At 49.6% G+C, this 26,330-nt stretch overlaps 11 protein-coding genes across 11 annotated transcripts; 7 read left to right on the top strand and 4 right to left on the bottom strand.

The window, feature by feature from the left end:
* Positions 1–661: 661 nt before the first annotated feature.
* IAQ61_008978 (uncharacterized protein) lies at positions 662–1,145 on the top strand (the record flags this gene model as incomplete). Its single annotated transcript, XM_066098204.1, has 2 exons — positions 662–921; positions 974–1,145. Coding segments are annotated over 2 exons (432 nt in total), but the record flags the coding sequence as incomplete, so codon positions are not given.
* Positions 1,146–4,566: 3,421 nt separating this feature from the next.
* IAQ61_008979 (uncharacterized protein) lies at positions 4,567–4,890 on the bottom strand (the record flags this gene model as incomplete). The annotated part of the gene is made up of 1 exon (XM_066098205.1): positions 4,567–4,890. The coding sequence occupies one exon, from the start codon at positions 4,888–4,890 to the stop codon at positions 4,567–4,569; it is 324 nt and encodes a 107-aa protein (XP_065951844.1).
* Positions 4,891–5,409: 519 nt separating this feature from the next.
* IAQ61_008980 (uncharacterized protein) lies at positions 5,410–9,463 on the bottom strand (the record flags this gene model as incomplete). Its single annotated transcript, XM_066098206.1, has 5 exons — positions 9,004–9,463; positions 8,577–8,951; positions 7,866–8,526; positions 5,475–7,808; positions 5,410–5,423 (listed from the first exon to the last, which is right to left on the bottom strand). Exons 1-5 carry the CDS (start codon positions 9,322–9,324, stop codon positions 5,410–5,412), a joined length of 3,705 nt encoding a protein of 1,234 aa, XP_065951845.1. The 5' UTR covers positions 9,325–9,463.
* Positions 9,464–10,459: 996 nt separating this feature from the next.
* IAQ61_008981 (uncharacterized protein) lies at positions 10,460–11,458 on the top strand (the record flags this gene model as incomplete). The annotated part of the gene is made up of 1 exon (XM_003836586.2): positions 10,460–11,458. The coding sequence occupies one exon, from the start codon at positions 10,460–10,462 to the stop codon at positions 11,456–11,458; it is 999 nt and encodes a 332-aa protein (XP_003836634.2).
* A 599-nt stretch (positions 11,459–12,057) lies between these two features.
* On the top strand, positions 12,058–12,747 carry IAQ61_008982 (uncharacterized protein; the record flags this gene model as incomplete). Its single annotated transcript, XM_066098207.1, has 1 exon — positions 12,058–12,747. One exon carries the CDS (start codon positions 12,058–12,060, stop codon positions 12,745–12,747), a length of 690 nt encoding a protein of 229 aa, XP_065951846.1.
* Positions 12,748–13,126: 379 nt separating this feature from the next.
* DPH1 (Diphthamide biosynthesis protein 1) lies at positions 13,127–14,614 on the top strand (the record flags this gene model as incomplete). The annotated part of the gene is made up of 2 exons (XM_003836587.2): positions 13,127–13,310; positions 13,368–14,614. 2 exons carry the CDS (start codon positions 13,127–13,129, stop codon positions 14,612–14,614), a joined length of 1,431 nt encoding a protein of 476 aa, XP_003836635.2.
* A 433-nt stretch (positions 14,615–15,047) lies between these two features.
* IAQ61_008984 (uncharacterized protein) lies at positions 15,048–16,271 on the top strand (the record flags this gene model as incomplete). The annotated part of the gene is made up of 1 exon (XM_003836588.1): positions 15,048–16,271. One exon carries the CDS (start codon positions 15,048–15,050, stop codon positions 16,269–16,271), a length of 1,224 nt encoding a protein of 407 aa, XP_003836636.1.
* A 208-nt stretch (positions 16,272–16,479) lies between these two features.
* IAQ61_008985 (uncharacterized protein) lies at positions 16,480–16,671 on the top strand (the record flags this gene model as incomplete). The annotated part of the gene is made up of 1 exon (XM_066098208.1): positions 16,480–16,671. The coding sequence occupies one exon, from the start codon at positions 16,480–16,482 to the stop codon at positions 16,669–16,671; it is 192 nt and encodes a 63-aa protein (XP_065951847.1).
* Positions 16,672–17,466: 795 nt separating this feature from the next.
* Positions 17,467–19,092, bottom strand: IAQ61_008986 (uncharacterized protein; the record flags this gene model as incomplete). Its single annotated transcript, XM_003836590.1, has 1 exon — positions 17,467–19,092. The coding sequence occupies one exon, from the start codon at positions 19,090–19,092 to the stop codon at positions 17,467–17,469; it is 1,626 nt and encodes a 541-aa protein (XP_003836638.1).
* Positions 19,093–19,365: 273 nt separating this feature from the next.
* On the top strand, positions 19,366–21,390 carry IAQ61_008987 (uncharacterized protein). Its single transcript, XM_003836591.2, has 2 exons — positions 19,366–19,842; positions 19,890–21,390. The coding sequence occupies exons 1-2, from the start codon at positions 19,694–19,696 to the stop codon at positions 21,100–21,102; spliced, it is 1,362 nt and encodes a 453-aa protein (XP_003836639.2). The 5' UTR covers positions 19,366–19,693; the 3' UTR covers positions 21,103–21,390.
* A 1,514-nt stretch (positions 21,391–22,904) lies between these two features.
* On the bottom strand, positions 22,905–23,193 carry IAQ61_008988 (uncharacterized protein; the record flags this gene model as incomplete). The annotated part of the gene is made up of 2 exons (XM_003836592.2): positions 22,905–22,985; positions 23,047–23,193. 2 exons carry the CDS (start codon positions 23,191–23,193, stop codon positions 22,905–22,907), a joined length of 228 nt encoding a protein of 75 aa, XP_003836640.2.
* Positions 23,194–26,330: the final 3,137 nt, after the last annotated feature.

Genomic DNA, 26,330 nt, shown 5'->3' on the forward strand with positions numbered 1-26,330 from the left:
AGTACTGGAATGCTGCAAGAAGATGTAAGTGGGGGACAACAATGGCACTTGCCTGGAGTTCTCCAAGTCATCCTTGCAGGCTCCAGCCAAGAATGGCTCATGAGCAGGCAACGACGGCCTACAGCCAAGCTGCCATATCGCAATAGCTCCGACTACGGGAAAATCCATCCAAGGCATTCTAGAACACATTAATGACTGGAGTAGTGATAGGTGGAGATGCAAGAATGGTGTCTCATTTGGTCAGGCGAGAATACAAGCGTGCGGCGCTTAATTGACGTATGGATCTGGAGCATCTGGTATTTTCGAAATTGATATTCTGATATGGTTCGAAGAGAAGTGAGACATTGTAGAAGTTATGATGCGATTTACATGTGGCGAAGGCACGGTTGGAATGCCCAGGACCCGCTACTCATGAGAGGCGTTCGTGCCGGGTGGCGCACTTGCAAGACTGCCTGACGGCCTCACGTCGGGCCCGATCACAACGCAAATGACTTCTGTAGAATGGGGGCGGGTTTGCCTGACAACGGCCGTTCGTCTGGTGTTCGTTAATTGAGGCGCGGAAACTACAATGTGCTATGAACTTCAAAAGTGGGTTGAAGGTGTTGAGTGACTATTATATAAAGCAAGCAAGAACTCCGTGACGATATCCACCATCACAGCTCACGAGGTCTCTTCACTACAGCTTCTATCTCTTCACTTGACACTTCGAACGAAAGCGAGCAAGTCTTCAATCGCCAGTACATTCACCTATCCACAATGGCTACGTCGCAAAACAACCAGAACAACAACGCCGGTGGAAGACCAACAGGTGCAACAGGAGGCGGGCATCAAAGAAATACCTGCAGGAATTATCAGCAGCCAGGACATCCCCCGCAGTACATGTTTGTCGACCTTCCCGGTGCTCTATGTCCTCATTGCCAGGTTAGCCCTTTTTCAATCCCACGTTACCGCAACACGCTAAACACCTGGCCAGTGTGCAGACAAGGCACCCCGCCGAAGCTGATGGCATCTATCATGCAGCTAAGCAGGTACAAGACGATGTAGTGTGCTATCAAGGGGCCTTTACCTGGCCAATCTCGTCCTCTCAGCACTGGAAGCCTTCCCTGCTTTACACTTCGCAATGCGGGGTCTTCAACCTTGAGTGACAATTGGACCTGTGTATCAATTACAGAGATTGTAGCTTAATAATAGAGACGCGGCTATCATATTTGAATCCTATTTTCAGCTTTGATGTTCTCTGCGTGATACTTGTGTCTTATCATATCAGCTGTACTTGCCGTAGCCATGCCGCTCATTGCTATGAATCGTCAGCGACCACGAATAACAGCAGATGCGCTTGAGAAAATTACGAAGAGGAAGGGCTTACCCACATTCAAGCATGGGTGACGTCAAAATTTGGGAGGGCTTAGGAATTTTCTTTGTCTTGTGTACTGCAACCGTCTGCACCCCACACCCCTCCCCCACGTACCATGGAGGCAAGCACCAACCCCAACACCACATCCTATGGGGCTGCATTGTCATAGCCTTGAAGTGGGAGCATCCTAGCCGAACGTGTCCTTCTGCCAGTGGCACAGTTGCTGACACCATGGCACTGATTGCAGCCACAGCTTCACACTGCCGATGCCTCGATCTGCTGCTCACGAGAAAATCTTCACCCGGAATTGGTTGTACAGCGTAGCACCAATGCCTCATTATCCGGTCCATACTTTGCGGAAAACTGCAATTCCTGCGCTCCTGCCTCGGGTTGCATTGTCCCGCTGCCAGTGCAATGTGAATGACAGCGAGCGATGACAACGTGGACTACGAGCTAGCAATACTCGCTCGATGCAAATTATGGTCTTCTAAGACAACAAATAGCCCTATGTAAAGCATCAGAATCCTAAGGCGTTATCCGGGAGACTCCCGCCAATATCTCCGCTCCCAGACCCAGCGCTGCATGTGCTGCCATGCCAGGTCAGCAGTCCGTCTCAGCAATATTCATTGGCCTTGTCCTTTTTCATTCCGAACGACTCCGAGATCTAAGGTCACTATCAGTAGCGTTGAAAACGCTTCCCGCTCTGTGAAGAAAGTCTCCGACTGTCGGCCCACTCTTCCCCACGTTGAGGAGACGTCTTTTCAGACAGCATCACCCCGGAGATAATGACCGAAGAAAGCCTGCCCCATCTGCTTTGAAATTTTACAGATGGCCTGAATTCGACCAATGGACTCGCTGCCACACATGGGGTTACGGAAGGGCTTGCCAGTCTGCGCCAACACGGCAGGGAGCCGAAAACCAACAAACTCCTACTGACGATCCCTGTCGACTGAACATGATTGTGGTAAGCTAGAAGCCTCACCATGTATGCTATAGCATATCCATGTAGCTGTTCAGTAATACCTGCTTAACGGCACTGCCACGCGAGCAGATTGGACGTGCCTTTGTGAAGACACGGCTGATCTTCAGTGGCGTCATGACACAGCATACCGTCATGATGGTCATGTCAGATTGGTACGCTCATTCACTCTGTTTGGCGGATGAGCAGGATCCTTGAATAGTTTGCTTGGATTCCATGCGTTAGCTTGCATGTTCTAGGCTTGAAAGAGGTAATGCCTCGAGCGGGTCAATGAGTTGCACCTGACAAGCATCTTCACCATCTTCACCATGTATGGAATGCTCGCCAAGCCCCTACAGTACTCCTTGGATGAATTGTAGATCGAAACAAACCCCACCTAAGCACGATCTATTTACCACGCCACATACCCTCAGCTTCTATACGGATGCTCCGTCCTTGGTCCACAGTCTGACAGGCAGTATTCCGCCGATTAGCCTCGGAATGATTCGGCTTTATCCATGAGATACTCTATACTGTTGGGCAAATCAGAACCAGTTACTCATGTTTGCCTGAGGCCAGGCAGCTCACCAAAACCAAACGGAATCAATGAAGTCACGTTAGCAGGGGCTGATATACTACTAATGTCTAAAGGATGACCCGACTATGGCTATGCCTCGATGGCTGCGACCGCATCTGCAACCGTGAAAAGCCTTACGCAGGCCAGTTTCGATCCTCTCTGTTCAAGTCGTCCACCACGCCGCTCAGCACGAAGCAGCAAATTGGGGCAACATACGAGACCGCAACCATGCCGAATAATCGCCTAGCTGTGCCGCCGGCACTTCTTCGCTCGAAACGGGATCGACTTCAACTCAAAAGGGAGACAGATACTATTCTGCGGTCAGGAACGGCGATGTAGTTACCATACTCCCCCAACGCAGGTGAGGGATGAGATCAACAACGAAGTTCAATTAGCCCATCAGTCCAAATGGATCTCCATGCAAATCCCCGGCGTTTGAGTTGGCTAGACGCAACTCCGCATGAGCCAGTTCGGAAGCGACGTACGAAGTGTTTCAGAACCATGTGACCGCCAGCTCATGCATGCAGCGCGGATACGGCGGCCATTCCTTCCATAGGCAAAGCTGGCGTGCGTATATGCAACTCTTAGCCGATAAAATGCCACGAATGCCAACGCGAGTAAGAACCTCACGCTTACAACCGACCTGATCGAAGTCCGCCCATGGCCACCACGCCTCTCCGCCAACCCTCGCGATTCTTAGGTAGCTTTCACTCGGGGTGCGAGAAATCACCAGCCGTCTCTACCGACTATGGCTTCCAGGTTTCCCACCGAAAACCGCACCAGACTCTCGTCAAGTTTCAATAAAACGGCTCGCCACAGTCCCAAGACCACATTCCCGGTATGTAGACGAGTCAAGTGTGGATCTTCGCACGGGGCATGAGTCGAGAACTTAAGCGCTGACGCGGGCGATCTGATTTGCGCAGAGTCCGCAGACCACCCCGAGTTCCCAGTAAACGCGGCAAGTCACAAAACCCCAACCCCCCTCAACATAGAGTATTGTAGGCAAGGTTTACAGTCATCTCTCCCCAAATCTCCACCACACAATCCAGAGACGTTTTCGTAGTACACATGGACCAAAGTCTCCCTTGGTGTACTTTGCTACTCCATTTGTTCTCGACTTCGGCACCCCAAGCCAACCCTGGTGCTCAGCATCATCACATCACTCGACCACACCCAAAAGGGGAAAATCTGCAAGGCGAATCCAAGCATCGCCAGACTCTAAGCGCCCATGTGGCACAGCAGCCACTGATCTGACCCGCTCCGCATTTACTCGAATCACATGCGCCGCCCACGCCGTTGAGTGTGGCGTCTTGCGATCATGAACAGGTTACACAGCGCATCCTTTCTCTCTGCAGCTCTCCTTAAGCGCCGGCGCTACCGACACAGGCAGCTGTCGATGAGGCACCGCACCCAAAGAGGCTGCCTTGACGGACCGAACGGCGGGGAGCTGAGGGCGGAAATGGCTGGATATAATTGCGCGAGTGACAGGCACGAGGAAACTAGGTGGGTAGGTGGGCAGGTTGCAAGGCTTGTCAATGTCAGGCAGTGAAAGGGGTGCTGCAAGGCAGAGTACGGGGCTGCCGGATGGGGCCAGGGGAAGCATCTGGGGTTTCTTCTTTTCTTTTCTTCTCCTTTTCCAATGTTACGATGGAGATGCGCTGTGCAAAGCTAACGTACCTAACCACCGTTTACTGCTTCAGGAAACACTGTCGACAGCGAGAGCTCTGCGCCCCATTCAGACAAAGGCACCAAGATTTCTAGGTATCCAGGACTCGTTGGAGAGACGAGATACACACAGATACCTGCGGGGTCCATTTTGCAAACCGCAGCCTCGTATATTCGACATGTTGAGTCGGCCCTCAAACCGGATAATGGCATCTCTGTTGTGAGCATGGCTGGAGACGGCCAACATTGCGCTCTCATCACATTGGGACAGTCAGGAGTTACCTTTATCGACGGGTTCAATTGCCCCATGTGCAGACTCTGGGTAACTTGCTGCATGCATCTGACAATTCCTCAGTCACAATCCCCTTCGCATGTTGGTTCCCCTCATTGGTGAGCATAGTCACGCACGCCGCAAGACGGGACGACTCTGTCATCGAGACATCAGCACTCAGAAGTGAAACCATGTTCGGTGTTGGCTAGATGGGCTCATCACAGACAGTGGCAAGCAGGTTATGACGAAGCACGTCGGCGACCACATGGTGCTCGACAGTGAGACAGTTGATGTCATCCGGTCGAATGTCTGGTTTACTGATGTGATGTGATATGGAGTTCTACTTAGGTATTCATATGATCGTACGCTTTTGTTCTGCCAGCCGACAGTGGGCCATGTAAGAGTCCAAAAATTATTTCCTTCTGAGAATAGCACCAACGGTCCCACCTGCACTCACCACTGACATGATGAATATCAAGATAACGCCTTTTATGCCAACGCCGTACACCATTGTCTCGTGATCTTCATGTAACCACATAAGGCGTCTGATGTCCTATCATTGTCTCCGTTCGCAACCCCCATTACTAAGTCCCCGTTTCTATTCGCACGTCAGTATAAGCTCACAAATTTACAACATTCAAACACATACCAGTTTCAACACCTGGCTGCCGTCCCTCCAAGCCACCAGTAACCTTCTTCTTAAGCTTAGACAGACCGAGTGAGGCCTGGTTCTTTGCAAACCGCGCATTCCGTGCTGGCTTCCACTGCATCAGACCTCGATGTTTCCGCTCCTCTGCACGCTTGTTCTGCTTGTTGATGTCCTTGCTCGACGACGAGGTCGTGCTTGTTTGGAAAGTCGTGTCCGTTCTTGCTGTAGAATGTGAAGCACGAGGGTCGCCTGTTGGCGACAAGTCTGTGGCCTGGTGGTGGATGCCATTGACCGGCGTCTGACCGCCCTTGCCGTCCTTGCCACTCATGTGCGGTGCGTTGCCAACAGTGTTTGCGTCTTTGACCCCGAGATCGGACGACGATTCGGAGTTATCGTCGTCGTCATCATCGTTTTCTTCATTATCAGAAGGATGATAGCGGTCGTGAAGTGGCTCCTCTTGGCCAGGTTCTCGCCTCTTCTTGCCCTTGGTGTTCATGTAAGCCTTCGGATTATCGCCAAATGCGCCAGACCAGTCCTGTCCGTCCCTAGCAAGCCACTTTCTCTTCTCTTCCTCGTCTGCATTTTTGAGGATGTCGCGCCCAGCTGTCAATGAATCTTCATGTAATTGCTGGATACGCTCTGGTAGCTCCTTTTCAACCTTGCGATTTCGCACGCCTTCAGTGACGCAAGCCTCCCAGGTCTCGTAGGTCTCACGTGTCTCGTTGTCAGTCACGAATTCACCATGAGATTCATCTGTACCGGCCTTGAAGCGGGCACGGAACTGGAGACGTCCAACCTCCTTAAGGTCTTCGAGTCCTGGCTCTTGGCCGCAGTTATCTTCAGTGATGTAATTTTGCGTCAGGCGCGCAGGATTGGCAGTCTTCCAGATCGGAATGTTGATATCAGTATCCTCGTTATCGATGAAATGCTGCAGCCAGATAACAGCGTATGCATCGGCCTTGCGGTGATTGGCGATGTGGAATTCAAACACAATGGGTGATCTGTAGCGATGCTTCACAGGGAGTCGAACGTTGTTTCGTCCGTCGTGTTCCTCAAGATCAAAGTAGTAGCCATCACCTTCGTCGAGCTTTTTGACATGGCTGCGACTGATCTTACCAGTACTGCCACCCGTCCGCAGGCGAAGCTTAGGAGCGTGCTCATAGTTCAAGGCAAGGATGCGCTTGGACCTGAACTCAAAAGTACCAACGTCCCATCCCAGCATCTGAGGAGGCAGACGAGTTTCGATACTTCGGAACAGGAGTGAGATGCGTATGCGGCCGAAGCCAATACCACCATCTAGCGGGTACCAGCGTGTGACCTGAGACGATGTTTCCAGGATGTCGGATAACTTGAGGGGAACAACACCTAGAATCGGATCGTGTTCGCGGTTGCGCGAGTCGCGCACGGTGACAGTGATGATTCCAGACCGCCAGTCGCGAATGAAACGCTCTGTACCAGCATTGAAGATTGGCTGAGATGATACTGCCTTCGCACGCGTACGATAAACGAGTTCGTCGTTATACAGGATGGTGCAATAACTGGTGGGAAGATCACCGCCAGTCTCTTCTTTACCCTCACCATAGGGCTTCGCAGGCTCGTACTCACGGCCCTTGAACTTGCCTGAAGTGCCCTTGATGTTCTCAAGCTCGAGGTTCACGATCTGGTGTATGACTACACTGCAGATACCACTGGGCCATAGCGGATCCGGAGGAGTGTGCATAACCGCATCCTGCTCTTCATCATTGATCACGCCCTTGTCGTCCTGGAGTCGTGGGTCGTCCTTAAGCTCATCGGGAAGAGCCTTGTTCTTACCATCAGTCCTCATCTCCTTCCTGAACTTGGGCTTGCCAAAATAACCAACTTCCCAGTGGAGCTCTCCGGGCATCTCACTGTCTGCATCCATACCTGCGAGCTTGGATGTTTGTGGATACATCTTTCCAGGGTGTTGGATCATCTTCTGCATAGAGATCTCGACCTTGCCAACAATATCGTCAGAAGTGTGTCGATCAGAATCCCAAAGCTCGACACTGAGGTTCTCGTTCGCCTTAATCAGCTCTGGACCGACAAGCACAGCAGCTGTTTCCTCCCAGATAGGGTTAAGATCGTCTGTGATAACCCGAGTGCAGTACATTGGCTTTCCGTACTTGGAGAAGGCAATGGTAATATATGGGTCGCTGCCTCCATGCTTTGATCCACGGCGATCTTGTCTGCTCAAGCCAACGGCGCGGTGTATTCTGATCCAGAGTACACCGAGAGCTTCCGTGTCCTTCTGGACAGAATCTCCTTGCAAGATCGCTCTCATATCAATCGACATGGACTTGGGTGCGACATACACTAAAGTCTATTAGTCCATCATTCTCTGCGACAATCCAGAAAGAGTGAGAAACGTACTACTTGCTGCTGCTTTGATAGCATAGTTGACAAAATTGCTGATCAAGGGAAGGTTAAGGATGTTCACGCCCTTCTCCATCATGGGAGTACAGCCTGCTGTTACTTGCGGTGCGCCCATGAGAGTAAATGTCAAATTCTTCAAGAATGGTGGTTCAGGTGTCATGTTCATGCGCAGGCGTACAGTGCCAACCAAGCCCTGTAATTCGACGAAGATGGGAAGTGGTACACCGAAGAGACCCTTAATCCCAAGGTAGAAGACCAACTGCATGTGCATGTTCCGCGCCTTGTCGGAGGCACGCTTGCCGCTGGGTTTAGCATGGTATGCAAAAGAAACCTCGAGGTTGTAAAAATCACCTCCCTCTTCATCCGCAGCAGCCTCTTGTGGATCCTTGGTCTTCTTGTTCTCCTCGTGTATAGCTTGCTTCATTTCCTTCATGTGCGTATCGGGAAGGGCACGCAGACTGAGAATGCGCAATGGATTGCTGCCCTGATTGATCTCCGCGACACGAACATTCTCGATGATGCCTGGAACAGAAGCCTGCATGACATCCTCGAGGGTATCAGCGACACCTTGAAACATATCGGGATTAATCAGGCCCCAAATTATGCCAAGTAACGTGTTCATCCATTCAACTGATTCTGGTAGTAGATTCAGGGTCGCCTGGGGGAGTCAGTGGGAAGATCTCGGTAGTCTCCCTATAAAACACGCACCATTTGTCCTCGAACCTGCTCGGAGTCCCACTCCACTTCTCTTCCGCTGCGTACCACTTCCTTCATCCAGAGAAAGACACCGGATGATAAGCACATGCCGAGCGGAATTAAGCCCTTGAGTGCTCCGCCAAACATCTTGCCTACTACGACTGTCGTAATGAGTATGCCAGCGCACAATATATTAGCACGCTTCTCCAATGAAGCGAACATGGGCTCAAAGCTGACGGAGGGTGTTGGGTGGAAAAGGACATTAGTCTTCTCGCCGTGAATGGGTACGTCGGATGTCGTGCCTTCTGCGACGGGGTCAGGTGGTGCTGTAACATCCTGGTTATGCTTGTAGTCTTCAAGCGACTGTGAAGGATCGGTCTTGATGGGCTAGGAGATGTCAGCGGTTGGTCTGAGAAATCAATGAGCATCATGTACGTACTGTGGACTTGTCCAGATTGGCATTGGGCACAACTAGATGTGGATCCTCCACCTCGTTCATCATCTCCTTGCTGACATCGGCAATGACTACTTCATTGCCCGTGGTGGGATCTGTGACTGTGGTCTCGGTTCCTTTGACTTGCCTCTCGGGTACTGCCTTGTGCGGTTGAGACGAGGACGTCTGCTTGATCGAGGCATCTATCTGCCTGTCGCGGTTTTTCTTGTCCTTGTCTAGATTTTCGACAAACTGCTTCACTGTGGGAATGGGATTGTGGCCAGAATAATGCCCTCCCGGGACGTGCTGCGTCTGTTGGTCCGCCATGTCGCAAGGCTCGTACTCTCTGTTCTGAGGACCTGTATGAGAGTTGACTGAGCCTCACTCAGAAGGATGATCAAAAGTACTGCGAATAGATAGTGCACTGTACTGTCTGCGAGTAGAGAGGAAGATCAATGGATCCAAAACTAAAGAGGATCCCCCTCCTTGCCTAGGACGTGAAAGCAGGTAATAGCGGCCATCAAAGGCAGCGGCGGGGATGTGCAACGCCATTTCGGACCATGACGTAACGTTAGTTGCTTGGGCGTTCCTGGCAAGCCGCGTTACCGTCTACGCCAGCACAGGTCGCACTTGTCACTTGCTTGCGGCCGGGAACACGGGCAGGGAACAGTCATGTATGCTATGCACTCGAGAAACCCCACTGTGGCTGGATATTGTCAACAGTAACAAAAACCGCTGGTGTGCACACATGGGAGGTTTGGGTAAAGACAATCATTCTGCGATCGACAATGACGATGACGGCGATCGCTACAGGCCGGCATTTGGTCCAATCACCATCCAAGCCTCTCCGGCGGGTCAGCCTTGTTACCGTATGTCCCGATGTGGATTGGATCACGATTCACGATTGCATCAGCCAGGCCCATGTGTAGCTACTAGACAGATAGGTGGCTATCCACACACTTGTTTGTACTAACTTAGCACTTCAGGCTGCCTACCGGAATAACCCACTACCACAGACCAAGGTGGAGAGTACGGTATCGGCCCTTTTTGTTGACGGGCCCACCTCTCGCATCATGTCAGGCTGGTTCACCCTCTTCACAAACTGTCGCTACATTCTCAATGGCAGGCTTGTCGATGACCACCTCGTCATCTCCGACGAGACGGGCTTGATACTGAAGCGAGAAGGATATATTGGGGGTGAAGCAATAGACTTGGAAGACAATATCATCGCCCCAGGATTCCTCGAACTTCATACCAACGGTGCCAATGGATTCCACTTCACCCACTATGAGGATGAGAAGAGCTATTGCAAGGAACTCGACGACCTTGCGAGGTACTACGCAACCCAAGGTGTGACTGCTTTCTGGGCGACGATACCGACCGTGAAAGCGGAGGAATTTCAACGAGTAGGTAAAGAGGGCATCTTCATGTAAAGCTATGTTACATGCTAAAATGTGCTCGAATGATCATATCGCTGTTCTTTGCAGAAGATCAAAGTCCATGGCCTGATGCAGACAAAGCATACATAGCAAAGTCGATACTTACACCCACCCAGATCCTCCCCTCTCTCACCCCCCGCTCCATACCCTCTTCTGCCTCCCTCCTCGGCGCCCATGCAGAAGGCCCATACCTACATCCTACGAAGAAAGGCGCCCACAACGCCTCTCTCCTCCATCCCTCTTCCACTTCCCCCAGCACCATATACGGCTCCTCCAATCTTCGCACTTCCATCAAACTCGTCACTCTGGCTCCTGAACTGCCCGCCTCAGACGCCCTAACGCGCACCTTGACATCCCAAGGCATCAAGGTATCCATGGGCCACTCCACCGCAACTTACGAGCAGGGCCTCGCGGGTCTCCAAGCAGGAGCAACAGGGCTAACGCATACGCTCAATGCGATGCCGGCGTTTGGTTCGCGGGAGCCCGGATTAGCGGGTCTTGTTGCGCTTCCGAGGACTGATGAGAGGGTTCCTTATTACACGATTATTGCGGATGGACAGCACCTGCATCCTAATACTGTCAACCTACTGTACCGCAGTAACCCCCAACGCTCAATCCTCGTCACTGACAGCATTGAGCTTGCGTCGCTGGAGGATGGGAGATATCCTGGCCATGCACAGATTCCCTTTGAGCAAGACAAGAAGGGCGCGAGGGCCACGATCAAGGGGACTGATACACTCATCGGAGGCTGCATACCGCTACAAGAGAGTGTGAGGAACTTGATGAACTGGTCCGGGTGTGGGATTGCAGAGGCAGTAGGAACGGTGACGGAAAACGTTGCGGCATTCATGGGTATCGATGGACAGGGTGGAAGAGGCGTGTTGAAGGAGGGGAGAAGGGCGGATCTGACGGTGCTGAGTGAGCGGGGGGAGGCGTTGCAAACTTGGATTGCGGGACATAAAGTATGGGATCGAGAAGCAGAGGTGCAAGCTAAAGAGGACGATGTCGACACACGCATTTGATGACTCTTTGCTTCGTGTAGGATAGGCACCGAGTCCGGTTCTTTCTATTGTCTCATGCGATTTTCCACCGCACCATCGTGCCACTCCGTAGGACATTATACACTCGTTCAAATATTTTATGATATGGTATTTGGGCAGTTTCAACAAAGTATCAATTGCCTTGAAGTGTGTGTGGATGAGAATGTTGAGCTTCGAGGTCAGATTCGAGCATGCACTAAGAAGAGACGGGTCAGTATTTCCAATCAGTCATCCGGCAATGATGACTTGTCCTTGAGAGTTGTGCATCATTCAGAGAATTTACACGATACCATAGTAATGTTCCTGCTGCCTCGTCACCAATGAAGAGCGGAGGTCGCCAGTGCCTGGTTGTTGTCCAATGAGGAGCAATGGCTGTTTGGGTCACGAGCAAGAATCTAAGACATTGAAGGAGGAAAAGCCCACGCGAGTACCTGACTGTGAAGTAGACCGACATGATATCTTGCAAGGTGGTACAATGAGCAATCTATTTCTCCCACTAATTTTGATAAAGATAAAATACGGAATTGAGACAACTGCGTCTGCGGCAACTCTGTACTCGAAAATATATCAGCAAGATCTCCATGGCATTGGCACCGTCAGCCTCCGGTTTCAAAACTCCGTCAACAGGCCCCTTGCTCATCTTCGTCCTCGGCCCACCCGCAGCAGGCAAAAGCACGCTGTGCGAAGCCATCACTGCAGGGTATAATCTCGATCACTTCTCCATAGGGGATGAGATGCGCTCCCTCGTTTCTTCACAACCTACCGGCAACGCCGCGCGCATCAAGCCCAAATTCTCAGCCTCGGAGCTCGAAATCTTCACAAAGAGCGTCCGAGCCGGAACGCTGGGCCCAGTGCATCAGACGCCGATGTACGTCAAAGAGCGCATATTTCCCGAGGGCACGGATCCCAAGCATGTCAAGATCTTGATCGATGGGTTTCCGAGGCAGGTAGATCGTTGGGAAGCGTTCAAGGAGAGTTCGAGAGGTTTGTGGGAACCTAATACGGCCATTGCTCTCATCATGGCAGTGGACAGAGACTTGGCGCGTGAGAGGTTTGTGGCTCGGGGAAGAGCTGGAGATGTGTTTGAGAAGCGCTTCGATGATTACAAGGCGACGATTGGGGATATTGTGAATGCCATGCGTGGGGATGGCGTGAGTATATATGAGCATTGGGCTTCGGAAAGTGCAGGTGCAGATGATATGCTAAGTTTTTTGGAGATGGATGAAGAATGGGTTGGTATTGTTGGTGAGCGTGTGGATAGAGGTACATAATCATATGCGTTAGCAGCATATGGAGGTACTTACTAAACAATCACTGTCTAGCAATAATTGAAATGTTTTCGACTGTCTTTGTTGTTCGTGCATCGTTGCAAAGTGCGACGTATGGATACGGAATGACCCGAAGTGTGCATTCGGTTGGGCAAGATGAATGTCATGTGGGAATTGTGCGAGATTGAGGAAATACTTCACATGAAACAAGTGAGCAGTCTGAAGATGAGTAAAGGAAGTAGAGAAAGGGTGCGATTGCTGTTAAGGTTAGCTCGTGGCAAAGGTGGAACGTCATCACGCAGGGCCCGAAAAAAGTTGTCGGCGGAATATTCATCCCACCTTCAACCCCGCGCGTCACATCCCCCTCCTCCCCGCACACAACATGGAGGACGACCGAGCAGCAACAAACTTAGGACCTGAAGCGGAGGTAGACATTGCTGAGGTCACTGTGCCCGTACAAAAGCAACCAAAGCGGCGGTTCGTGGGCAGGAAGACGGCGGAGAGGACTGGCCAAGATGCGGCGGCCGACCCAAATGCGAATATCGAAGACTCGAGTGCGATACAAGGTGTGAGATGCCTTTAATAAAATGCAGTCAAATAAATAAGATCTAACTTCTGCATAGTCGCTCAACCCCGCCGTGCTGCGCGCGCGTTGAATGCGATTCCTGATGCCATACTCCACGACCCGGAAATCAACGACGCGATTGCGCTCCTCCCTCCAAACTACAATTTCGAGATTCACAAATGCATACACCGCATACGAACATCGGGCGCCAAGTCGATCGCATTGCAGTTTCCTGAAGGACTGCTGCTGTTCGCCACGACCATATCCGATATCCTCACCCGATTCTGTCCCGGTACCTCGACACTGATAATGGGCGATGTCACCTATGGCGCATGCTGCATCGATGACTATACAGCACGAGCGCTGGGATGCGATCTCCTCATTCATTATGCGCACAGCTGCCTCATACCAGTAGCCGTGACCAAGATTGCGACACTGTACATTTTTGTCTCCATCAGCATCGACACGGAACACCTCATCAACACCATCACAGAGAACTTTCCCGTAGGCAAAACCATTGCACTCGTTGGTACTATACAATTCAATGCAACCATACACGGCATCGTGCCAATATTGCGACGGGAAGGTTATACCCCCATAGTCCCGCAAATCGCACCTCTGTCCAAAGGAGAGATCCTTGGCTGCACATCTCCATCTATGGCCATCAAACCAGGGCAACTTAATGCTAGAGGTAAAGAGGAGGAGGTTCCAGACCTGATACTGTATCTGGGTGACGGCCGCTTCCACCTAGAAAGCGCCATGATCGCGAACCCTTCACTGCCTGCCTACCGTTATGATCCATATTCTCGCCGTCTCACGCACGAAGTCTACGAACACGATTCGCTGTACGATCTCCGTCGGACAGCGATTCTCACAGCTCGGAAAGCTCGGACATGGGGCATTATCTTGGGATCCTTGGGCCGTCAAGGAAACCCCCACACATTAGCACTCATCGAGAGCGAGCTTGCACGGCAAGGCATCAAGTCCGTCAACTTACTCATGTCAGAAATCTTCCCAGGAAAATTAGCCATGATGTCAGACGTTGAGGCATGGGTGCAAATCGCATGCCCTAGACTGAGCATCGACTGGGGCTACGCGTTCCCACGACCTCTTCTCAGTCCGTACGAAGCCCTTGTCACGCTTGGTGTGCGAGACGCGCCATGGCTCAATGAGGATGGAACAAAAGGAAAGATACAAGAGAGAGAAAAGAAGAATTTGTATCCCATGGACTTTTATGCAAAGGAGGGCCTTGGCCGTACCACGGCAGACCACGTTAGGGCAGTCGAAGCGGAAGTTCAAGCATGAAGGTTTGGAAGCTGCGCTTAAGTATCAAGCGCGCATATCGAAAAGAGGGCAGCATTGTAAGGCGTGGGGTGTTGTTTTATCACAGGAGGATCAAATCCATTACGTCCGCGCAATCATCGTCTTCTCTGTGAGGTCCTGGAAGGCAATTTACACCAAAACCTCATGTTCACCAATGGTTCCTCGCCGCCGCAGCTAAGCTCACCGATAGGTTCACCGCAAAGTGATGCGGTGAATTCGGTGAACCCGCTCGTATACGTTGTCGGAACAAGAATTGGTGACTTCACCTAGCCTTTTGTGCAAACATACCAGCTTTTATTTTCGCGTCTTCATTGTCAAGCCACAACCACCACTACCGTCTTTTCAAATCATCTAACTGCTCAACCAAGCGTGATCTCTCGAGCACCCGTCTTATACAGTTCTCCCATTCATTCTAATGAAGAGGAAACTTTCTATTTCGCCGTCCCCAAGCAATGAGCGGGATGGCAAACAGGTAGCCACGCTCCAATCGCAGCCCGCAGAACCTGCCACCGGATATCTGACACAACCGCCCACCTATGGTGTCTACCAGCACAATATCCTCGAAGGTTCTGGTCAAGAAGGTGCCAAACTCATCACCACATCAAAAACTCGCGATGACGCTCACGACTTCATGCGTAACCATGCTCTTCTACTCATCAATGCCAATCCCCGCTGGGGCGCCACCGAAGAGCATACCACATACAATATCTACGAAATCCTCGATAGCAAACATTACATCCAACTCCGCTACGACATCTCTCCCATCCACTTCACCGACTTCGACGAGGTCGGCGATCCACTGTGGCAACGTGGCGCAGCTCCCATGGTCGCACCAAGACACTATGGCATTTACTTCTCCCTCCATCCGAAAGATGGTGAGGACGTTGAGACAAAGAAACAATTCTCGGGCGGGTATACGTGTCTTGGGGAGGCTTCTCATGCAATGACCTTGTCAGCTCGAGCCTTCTTGGCGAAGCATAGTGGCTCAAAGGCCGAGGAGCGTAGTCTCGAATTGCTAGATGACGCGGGTCGTTTGGCACAGAAGTATTGGATTGAGGAGGGACGACTTGTAGATGGGGTTTTCATGCAAGAGGAGGAGTGGGAGGCCATGTTGGACCAGCGTGACGAGGGGATGTATGTACCACCGGTGATCAAGGGAAAGCGACATTCTGTACTGAGGATGCCGACTCCTGAGCTGCCCATGGGGAGGAAAGGGCCTGAAAATGATCATGTTGAGGTTCACAACGCTGAACCTGCGCAGCTGACACCACCGCCCGATATCTCAGCACAGGAAGGAGAGAAAGAAGAAGATGGTGATCCTACAAAGCCATGGTGTTCATGTCGCCAGCCTGATGACGGCTTGCTGATGATATGCTGTGCGAACGAAGACAAGTGCCCTGTGAAATGGTACCATGCGCGTTGTCTTGGTATCCGCGATGCGCCCGAGGATTGGTTGTGTCCTGAGTGTGATCCAACAACGAAAGGGGCCAAGAAGACGGCCGTGAAGAAGAGAGTTAAGAAGACGGTAGGGAGGAAGGTGGCCAACAAGACGGCAGCGAAGAAGATGGCCGATAATCCGGCAACCCAGAAGAAGGGCAATGATGGCCGTGTTGCGATGAAGAAATCCAAGTCTGGCTGAGTAGGCTCGCCGTGCTATGAGGTCGCCTGAGTCGAAATCGGAATCGCAAGCTCAAATGACCGTTTCAAGTACGCTGATGTCCACTGCTATAGCCATTAGTCAAGATGCCCTCCTACTAGATGAATAAACAAGTAAACATGCCCGATTCAAGAAAGCAAGCAACACGTTCCCCCACTCCCTTTCGCATCCCAACTGCTCTTTAACCCCTATGACCGCGAATAACAATATTCCCCCACAACAGCCACCCACGAATACACACACCTACGCCCGCAACCTGGCCCTCGCATCCCTAGCATCCCTAATCTCAGGCCTCTCGTACTGCGCTGGCGTCTTGATGACGCGATGGAGCAGTTTGTGGCCCAGGATGGAGCTGAGGATGAAGAAGATTATGACGATGTAGTTGTCGAACATTGTATTTTGGGTATGTTGGGAGTTTGAGTTGATGGGGAGGGACCTTGGGAGTGGGAGAGGGAGTTTGTGTAACAGTGCAGGAGTATGAGTGTGCAAGTGAGTGAGTGCACGAGTAAGAGCCGAGTAAAAGACAGCGAACAAGAAATCAGTGGGTATATTCCGAAGCCTGCATGTGAGGAATGAGTGGAGGGTATACGGCGAAAGATGGAGGTTAAGAGAGGAAGGAGCGTTCATTCAATCTTGTGGCGCCAGGCGTTGCTGCAGGGTGTGTCACGGGGTGTAAGCAAACGCCCACTTGCCAGGTTTTGTCTTTGCACGACAAGCAACGAGCCGGGAATGGCAGGGTGAGGGGGAGAAGGTGATGGTGTGTTGGTGGCGTAACCCGGGTAAAACACGGGGAGTTGGTTGGTTGTGTGATGGAGATGATAACGAGGGTAGGATATGAGGGGAAGGGGAATGTAGCTTTTGGGAACTGTGGGAATAAACAGTCAGTTTTGCGATGCTATGCCATGCTATGCAAGGCCGGGGTATCATATTTTGATCTCGCTATGCTATGCAACAGAGAAATATGGCAAAATAAAGAGACGAGAGAAAAAATTACAGCAAAAAGATAACATGTACGACGCGCCGCCAGTAGACGATGTTTCAATCTCATATCCAAGCTCTTTTTTCCTTTCTGGAGAGAATTCCAGAGCCTTACTTACCGTTTGCACACTGATATATATTCGTATCCTCCTCCCGCTGACAACAATACATGTACATAGACATACACATATGAAGAATGCTAGTCGTCAATCTCGGGAACTAATTCATCTTCGTCCACAAGGTCTGCATCAATCTTACTACCAAGATCGAGATCCTCCAAAAAGAAGCGCCCTTTGAGGGCTTCGGGGAGGTATTCCTGTTTGACCTTGCCATCCAGAAAGTGGGGATTATATTTGTAGCCCTCCCCATACCCCATGTCTTTCATCAACCTCGTGGGCGCATTCCTCAAGTGATGCGGTATCGGGAGGGCCGCAACACCGGGCTCTTTTAGCGCTTCCATTGCGTTGTTCATGCCGCGGTAGGCGCGTGTGGACTTGGGCGCGAGGGATAGAGCGGTGACGGCGTGGGCGAGATTGATGCGGCATTCTGGCATGCCGATTTTCTCGCAGGCAGAGTAAGTGGCGGTTGCGAGGGAGAGCATGGTGTTGTCTGCGAGACCAACGTCTTCGGAGGCGACGACGATGAGGCGACGCGCAATGTAGCGTGGGTCTTCGCCGGATTCAAGCATGCGGGCGAGATAGTAGAGAGCAGCGTCTGGGTTGGAGCCACGAATGGATTTGTGCAGAGCGGAGATGGTGTCATAGTGTTGGTCGCCTGCGCGGTCGTAGACGAGAGTTTTGGTGAGGCTTTGTTGGATCTTCTCCTTGGTCATGTCTGGGTTCTTGGCGAGGTTCATGGCGAGATCGAGTAGGTTGAGGGCGGTACGGGCGTCCCCGTCGGAGAATTGGGCAAAATAGGTTAACATGGACCTGTCGAGGAGCGGGGAGGTGCAGTTCTCCGAGGCCAGGGCTCGTTCTAGGATTCGTACAAGATCGTCTTCCTTGAGGTCGTCGAGGGTGAAGGTGCGGCATCGTGAGAGAAGAGCTGAGATGACTTTAAAAGAGGGGTTCTCAGTAGTGGCAGCTATCAGTGTTATGGTGCCCGATTCCACTGGCCCAAGAAAGGCATCCTGCTGGGTCTTGGAGAAGCGATGCAGCTCGTCACAAAAGACTATTGTCTTGCGCCCTGTGAGCTGTAGGTCACTGGCAGCCTCTGCGAAGATCTTCCTAACTTGTTCAAGCTTTGTACTCGTGCTGTTGATTTCAACGTATCTTGCGCCTGAGGTGTTCGCGATGAGTCGTGCGATGGTCGTCTTCCCCGTGCCAGGCCGGCCCCAAAGCACCATGGAGGGCAGCTTGCCCTCGTCCACCATGCCTCTGAGGACGCCACCGGGCGCAACCAACTCTTGACCATAGACTTGGTCGAGTGCACTTGGTCGCATGCGCTCGGCCAGCGGCATGGCATCCTCTACCGCCTTCAGTCTCCTTGCTCGTTTTGGCGCATTGGGCGATTGTTCGCTATTGGTGTGTTCCTCTTTCCCCTCGCCAAACGATCGCTTCGTACCCGTGGGCGTAATGGGCCGCTCTGTTCGCTGCATGCCAATTGGGAGTGCAGGCGGTGGCGATGATGTGGGATGGACATTTTTCTGTATGGCCGTTGGCGGCTTCAGAGTACGAGCGCCAGGCGTGAAGAAGCTGTGAGTCTTGGTAGATGTGGGTGTGTCGGCAGCATCATGCTCGACGAGGAAGGCATTGCAGTCGCTGTCGAGATGCTCGTTGATCTTGGCATCCTTGACGGGCTTGCTACACACGGGGCAAAGGACCATTTGCGAGAGTGAGCTCAAGTGACAAGTACAGTTTGGCGATGACGCTGGACGTTGAGTGGAGCAACTCAGGCGACGCGAGCACGCGAACGCGAACGTGTTATGGGGTAACGCGACTGTCCAGCTTTCGGGGATCCTATGTCATGTGACCCTACCCCACACTCAGCCCTGGAGGGCAATGCATATGTGTTACATAATCACGTATGCCAAGGCTGGGGAGGCCGGGGTCGCAATATCTTTTCTTCACTGCTCGCCTGGCTGGCAGCTTCACATCCCATTTCAGACACTTTATACTTTGAGAAATAATATGTTTTCTACTGGATTTGGAACTCCTCTCTAGGCAATCCCAAGTGCTCCAGCTGACATTCATTCAAATGTTGGACGGTAGTGCATGGCCGCATCAGCTGAACCTACTGGCCGCTACCCGGTACCGATACCGGCCATAGTTCGGAGTCTGGATCCGCCTAGTGACTACAGGCAACGATTGTGAAGCACGCATTTGTAATTTCTCTTATATACCCACCACCTAGTGTTGCCGACTCCGCTTGGTCATGTGGCCTTTGTTACAGCTTGAATAGGTAGTAGGTGAACTCTCCAGCTTGCCATGCATAGGGTTGCAAGGCCATTTTTAAGATCCAACACCCGCGTTCACCCCGCCAGCCTCACCCCGCTGCGAGCCATGTCTGCTACTACCCGCAGAGGAGACCCCTTGAAACCAGCGGCGAGAGTCGCGACACAGAAGCAGGATGTCTGGTGAGTCAATTGGCTCGATAGCCTACATACCGGTACTAAGTAACCAGGTCCATTGTCAACGAAGCTGCCGCGGCCTCGCCTGTCCAACCCATTGTCAACATGGGCCAGGGCTTCTTTGGCTACAACCCTCCCAAGTTCATCCTCGACGCCGCAAAAGCCGCCCTTGATACCGTAGATGGCAACCAATACTCTCCCACAAAGGGCCGTCCACGATTGAAGAAGGCCATTGCCAATGCCTACTCGCCCTTCTTTGGCCGCACGATTAACCCAGAGACCGAAGTCACAATCACCACGGGCGCTAACGAAGGCATTCTAAGCGCCTTCATGGGCTTCCTGGAGCAGGGCGATGAGGTCATAGTTTTCGAGCCCTTCTTCGACCAGTACATCAGCAACATCGAGATGCCCGGCGGGAAAGTCGTCTACGTGCCCATGCACCCTCCAAAAGACGGCGCCACGAAGACTACTTCGGCCGCAGAATGGACGCTCGATATTGCAGAATTCGAGGCAGCAATCACTCCCAAGACGCGCATGATTGTCATCAACACACCGCACAATCCCCTTGGCAAAGTCTTCTCCAAGGAAGAATTGCAGGCCATCGGCGACATCTGCGTAAAACACAACATCATCATCCTCTCCGACGAAGTCTACGACCGCCTCTATTACGTCCCCTTCACTCGCGTCGCCACTCTGTCTCCTGAAATTGCACGGCTTACACTGACGGTCGGCTCCGGCGGTAAAAACTTCTACGCAACGGGTTGGCGCGTGGGCTGGCTCATCGGCCCAGAACACCTTATTAAATACGTATCGGCAGCACACACTAGAATCTGCTACAGTAGCGTATCCCCACTGCAAGAAGCCACCGCCGTTGGCTTCGAACAAGCCGACGCGCACAACTTCTGGGACGAATCCAAAAAGGAAATGAGGGCCAAAATGGACAAGTTCACAGCTATCTTTGACGAACTGGGCCTTCCTTACTCGAACCCCGAGGGTGGCTACTTCGTCCTGGCCAACATGGCCAAGGTCAAATTCCCCGATGATTACAAGTTTCCGACTCATGTTGCGGATCGGCCGAGGGACTTTAAACTTACCTGGTTCTTGATCTCAGAGGTCGGTGTGGCGGCGATACCACCGAGCGAGTTCGTCACGCCCGAGAATGCCCATATGGTGGAGGATTGGCTGCGGTTTGCAGTTTGTAAGAATGACGATGTGCTGGAGACGGCTATGGAGCGACTGAGGGGCTTGAAGCCGTATATCAAATAATTGTGGGGCTGAAAATAGAAGAATAGAAGATAAGCAGCTGTGCTTAGTAAAAAGTGTATTGATTGCCATTCGTTGTGATGAGTCACTCTATATTAAGGCAGGTGCATAAAATTATAACCATGGATTCAATACTGTTCTAGCACATGCCTATCCTTAACCGTATGTTGTATAATTTCATGTACTTGGTCAGTCTGTCCCTTCTTGCAACTAACCTCAACTCTGCTCCTCACCCTTCGTCCCTATTCACCCTAACACTTCCCGATCCCCCAACTCATATCTTACAAATCCCGCATACACCGGCATACCACTTCATGTACCCACAGCCGCCGCACAAGAACTTTTTAATTTATTTGTATATTTCTTGATCGCTTTCGCGTGTTTGGTAGCGTTGCTACTGTTGTTGGTATTGCTGTTGTTGCTGGTGACAGTAGTAACACTGCTCTGAGTGGAAACAATGGCTTGCAGCCAGGAAAATACTTTTTTCGCGTTTTGAAATTGAGGGTACATAGTGGTTGGTTTGGCGGGTGGGGGACATGGTTGGTGTGGTAGGGATGGAAGTTAGACTGGGAAGTCAGATATTGGCCAGTTGAGACAATCTGTGCACGGCTACCGGTACTGGGGGGTATTATGGTATGTCCGAAGCTTACTGGGGAAATTGTGGGAAGTGGCAATCGCAGGGCGTTGAAAAGCATTGTGCGTTGCAGGCTGGTCTTTGAGGATGGCCAGTACATTGTCTTACACGGTTTCACTTCGTTCATTGGAACACTATCGTGCGCTGCATGTGCATATTTGTTGCGCACCATTGTTCGTACTTGGGCTTTGAGATAAGGGTGCAGGCTGCTTCTTAGAGCGTGTGATATCATGTCTAGTTTTGGACTATTCAGCGGTCTGGCCAATATTCGTAATTACACACATATTCTTCCTTGTCCGTTTTCAATTTCTTGTTGAAATTGTGTTAACCTTTCACGAAGTTGGAGAATTAGCTTATTACTAATGAGCTACATTGTGTTTTGCGATTTTACTACGACAGTTGTGCTTCGGGATCATGGTACGGCCGCCTTCATCACAGTGTGCAATATGGAAGGATGTGTGGGAAATCTCCCCTTTTCCTGCGCATGCTCGTCAACCACTTTGCCATTTGATACTTCTACAGCATAGAGTTTACCACGGTGTGAATCCGTGAGAAGTATGTATTAGAGGTAATTAGAAAATGTCGATTTGTTGTGGTGAATCATGCTATTCATGGTCGATGGCAGCTTGATTTAAGCCAGTAGGGTGACATTTCCACTTTCCAAGTATAGAGAATATTAACATGTAGTCGCAAAGAGATTTGGATTTACTCACACACGCTTACTGCACCTCTCATTCATGCGCATTTATCAATACCCGGGAAGACTGTCAGCAAAAAGTCACCAAGGATTAGAGTGAGCAAAACGCCTCACCTTGATTGATTTGTGAGATGCTTCCATTACACGCAATTACTATCAATCCCGTATAATTCACAGTTTTGCAAACGCTTTAGCCCCTGGACCTAGACTCCATGTTTTGACCACAATGTCTACTCCTACCACACCAAATAAAGACCGCACCGTGCTACGCAAAAAGGTGCATACAATCCATGTTCATGAATGAGGGAGTATAGACGAGTGAAATCGCTCATATTCTTGCATCCATACTATCTCGTTGATTTGAGGCGTTTTCGCAGGTAGTACATAAAGCGTGCTTTTCATTGCCCAGGTGACACACGGGTGAACAATGTGAACAACACCCCTTCAGCCTGAGGCCAGCTCCTAACAGAGCAATTAAATTTCATCCCAACATTGAAACTCTGCGCGGCAACCCAGCCCGACGTAATCAACGTGAACACAATGCTCTGGACGACACTGAAATGGCCAGTTAGGATCTTCAATGCATTTGCAAGGGGCAATTTGACTTTTCACTTACAGGTATGTTAAATTCACCACATCGAGCGCAGTTTGCTTTTCTGGCGTCCAATGTCTGTGGCTGCGAGCCAATGACAGAGGCAGGGACAGCATGGACAGCTCCAGCTGCGAGCAACAGGCTGGTAAGGATAGTTTTGGAAAAGAACATATTTTATAAAAATCTTGTCGTTCAAGAAGGTTGTAGAGAAACTGCTATATATCGAGAATAGAATCCAAAGGTTCTTTCAGTTGGTTGGCCTCAATCGTGTAGGAGAATAGGATTTTATACTAGCAGCGCCTCCAAGGTCGTACACATTAATCGCTCTACTTATGTTGCCTAATTGGGTGTTGTGAGATTATGATATCGGCCGTATACCTACACACATTTCTGTATCCTGGTCGCTAGGCACGCAGATTTTAGTCCGACCAGAGAGTCTTTTTTTAGAGTGTCTCATGTTCCAGAGACCCACTGATGAGCTCCCGAATTTGACGACAACGCTGAGCATATACAGAGGTAGGGTCTTACAGGTAGTAGAATAGATATTTTATCACTCACCGTATTTTTTCCAGATACTGGACCATGGCGCACGAGCAGATTCCTTGCTTTTGAGATATAGTATACTAAATTCAGTTGTTACCGCAACACACCTATTTTAAATAAACGAGACTATAGTCAACTTACTATGAGAAAAATTTAAAGTATTGAAACACTCCGGTGCAGGTACAGTACTGTCTGGGATATTATGAGCCAAAATGTAATGCATTGGAATGTAGTGGCTTCAATCTCGGTGCTCAGCCACCGTCAGAGCCCACAACGCACTACGGAGGTGCTCACAGCTTGAATGTCTAGGCCTGTGCGCTCGGGGTGATACTATTTATCAGCCGATTCTTTCGTGAATTAACTATTCTTCGCTATCATCCCAAGCGCATAGGCTCAGGCATTCAAGCCGTGGAACATCTCCATGATTACAAGAAAAATGTCAAGTATACTGAAAGGTACCTGATCGGACTAACGCTGGCTGCATGTCGCATGTACAGTGGGCCGGCAATGCGATCACATGTATCACGCAATAACCGCATACCAGATTGTACGTGGCTTTTTGGTTAAATGGCGCAGTGGGAATAGGCCTTTGTCCTATATATATATCTAAAGTAGTAGTTTACTTTTATAGTAGGGGTTTAAATTAAGTATAAAAAGGAGTTTTATTTCTATTATATACTATAATATATAATAAAGACTAAATAGGGTAGAAAAGATTAGCCTTACACTATATATATATAAAATATAATAATATAGTAGTAGAGGTAATAAAGAAGATTAAAGAAAGGAGGGGGTAAAAGTACTTAGATAGTTAGTAGGAAACTAGTTAGTACTATATAATACTAGTAGATTACTAGAAGTAGAAATAAAAGTAGAATATATAGTATAGTAAACCCTATTTAGGTTTACTTCTTCTACCTAAACTACTTCTTAGTCTACTTTAGATAAATATAGCTACTATAAACTAGTTTTGTACCATAGTGTGTGTAGACACTAAAGTGGGCTTATTTTAGTACTTAAGCCTTGGCTTTGATAAATAGCGCATCGCACATTTTGGCTATGAAACGGCCAAGGATGAGAGACAACCTTGTAGCAAGCGCTGAGGATATCAGCACAAGCTAAGAATAGACCATCTCACTACAGTACAAAACTAGTTTATAGTAGCTATATTTATCTAAAGTAGACTAAGAAGTAGTTTAGGTAGAAGAAGTAAACCTAAATAGGGTTTACTATACTATATATTCTACTTTTATTTCTACTTCTAGTAATCTACTAGTATTATATAGTACTAACTAGTTTCCTACTAACTATTTAAGTACTTTTACCCCCTTCTTTCTTTAATCTTCTTTATTACCTCTACTACTATATTATTATATTTTATATATATATAGTATAAGGCTAATCTTTTCTACCCTATTTAGTCTATATTATATATTATAGTATATAATAGAAATAAAACTCCTTTTTATACTTAATTTAAACCCCTACTATAAAAGTAAACTACTACTTTAATAAAAGTAAACTACTACTTGTAACAAGGTAGGCGCCCTGCCCCTGAAATGAATACTACGTCATCTCCCCTGCCTGTACCAATTGGCCATGGTCCAAAAGGTACGCACGAGAATACTTAAGCTAAGTAATCCTTGCATAGTATAATATATATATCTTAGCTAAGCTTAGCCTAAGATAATAGTGCTAGACCCTAGCGCTAACCCATGAATCAGACTCCGCATTCAAGTCTAGCCTAGGCATCTAGTAAGCGCTAGCTATTATTAGCCTAGCCTTGTTACACTACTTTAATAAAAGTAAACTACTACTTTAAACCTATTTATAGGTATACATAAGGGCAGTTTACACCTATATAGTAAACCCCTAGCGTACTATTCTACAGTAAACAATTTTTAACCGTAGTGTCTATAGTACACTTTTAAAATGAAAAGGCAAGCATCCCGTGGATTATTCTAAGATATGATAGGTACTAAATGTCCTTATCAATGCTCATCTCAGATGATCAATGACGTTTGGAAATGAAGGTAGATAAGATACTAGGAAATGTACCATCCTGGAAGCAATTTGGTAATTAGAAAGCATGAAATCTTCCAGCTTGGATATACTGCGATTGCCATATTATGGTACTGCAACGCATCTAGAGTGCTTGCGCAAGCACTACGGTAAAAAATTGTTTACTGTAGAATGGTACGCTAGGGGTTTACTATATAGGTGTAAACTAACCTTGTGTATACCTATAAATAGGTTTAAAGTAGTGGTTTACTTTTAATAGTAGGGGTTTAAATTAAGTATAAAAAGTAGTTTTATTTCTAATATACGCTATAATACCTAACTAAGACTAAAAGGGGTAGAAAAGATTAGCTTTACGCTATACGCATATATAATATAATAATAAGTCATGATATTTTTACTAATAGGAGGTGGTGATAATAGAGGTGGTAGTAATAATAGAGGTGGTGGTGATAGAGGTGGTGGTAGAGGTGGTGATAGAGGTGGTGGTGGAGGTAGTAGAGGTGGTGGAGGTGGTGATAATAGATGTGGTGGAGGTGGTGGTGGTGATAGAGGTGGTGGAGGTGGTGGTGGTGGTGGTGATAGAGGTGGTGGTGGTGATAGAGGTGGTGGAGGTGGTGGTGGTGATAGAGGTGGTGGTAGAGGTGGTGGAGGTGGTGATAATAGAGGTGGTGGAGGTGGTGGTGGTGATAGAGGTAGTAGAGGTGGTGGAGGTGGTGATAATAGAGGTGGTGGAGGTGGTGGTG

This window comes from Plenodomus lingam (genome assembly GCF_022343315.1).
Source record: "Plenodomus lingam strain CAN1 chromosome Unknown contig_5, whole genome shotgun sequence".
In the NCBI taxonomy this organism is placed as follows: Eukaryota; Fungi; Ascomycota; class Dothideomycetes; order Pleosporales; family Leptosphaeriaceae; genus Plenodomus; species Plenodomus lingam.